General features: G+C 63.6%; 1 protein-coding gene across 1 annotated transcript in view; it reads right to left on the bottom strand.

The window, feature by feature from the left end:
* SETDB1 (SET domain, bifurcated 1) overlaps positions 1–154 on the bottom strand; it is a 20,493-nt gene extending 20,339 nt beyond the window's left edge. The window contains 1 exon segment of the mRNA XM_009999490.1: positions 14–154. Coding sequence (XP_009997792.1) covers positions 14–154 — 141 coding nt within the window.
* Positions 155–247: the final 93 nt, after the last annotated feature.

Genomic DNA, 247 nt, shown 5'->3' with positions numbered 1-247 from the left:
CACTCGCCCCCGCCCCCTGCAGCTTCTGCTTCCGCTGCCTCACGCACTCGAACTTCTCCAGCTCCTTGTCAATGATCTCCTGCAGCTCCTCCATGGAGATCCCCAGCTCCTCCATCACCTCCTGCTGCAGCTCCTGCAGCTCCTGGGGATCCATGGCCGCTGCCCCGGGGGAGGAAACAAACATGGAGCCAGAAGTGCCAGGAGAGGGGGGAGGCCCCGGGACCACCAGGAATTCCTGATGCTCCTT

Source organism: Chaetura pelagica, unplaced genomic scaffold (genome assembly GCF_000747805.2).
Source record: "Chaetura pelagica isolate M959 unplaced genomic scaffold, ChaPel_1.0 scaffold1116, whole genome shotgun sequence".
NCBI lineage: Eukaryota > Metazoa > Chordata > Aves > Apodiformes > Apodidae > Chaetura > Chaetura pelagica.
Note: the sequence above shows the minus strand (reverse complement) of the source record. Positions and strands in the feature narration are given on the sequence as shown.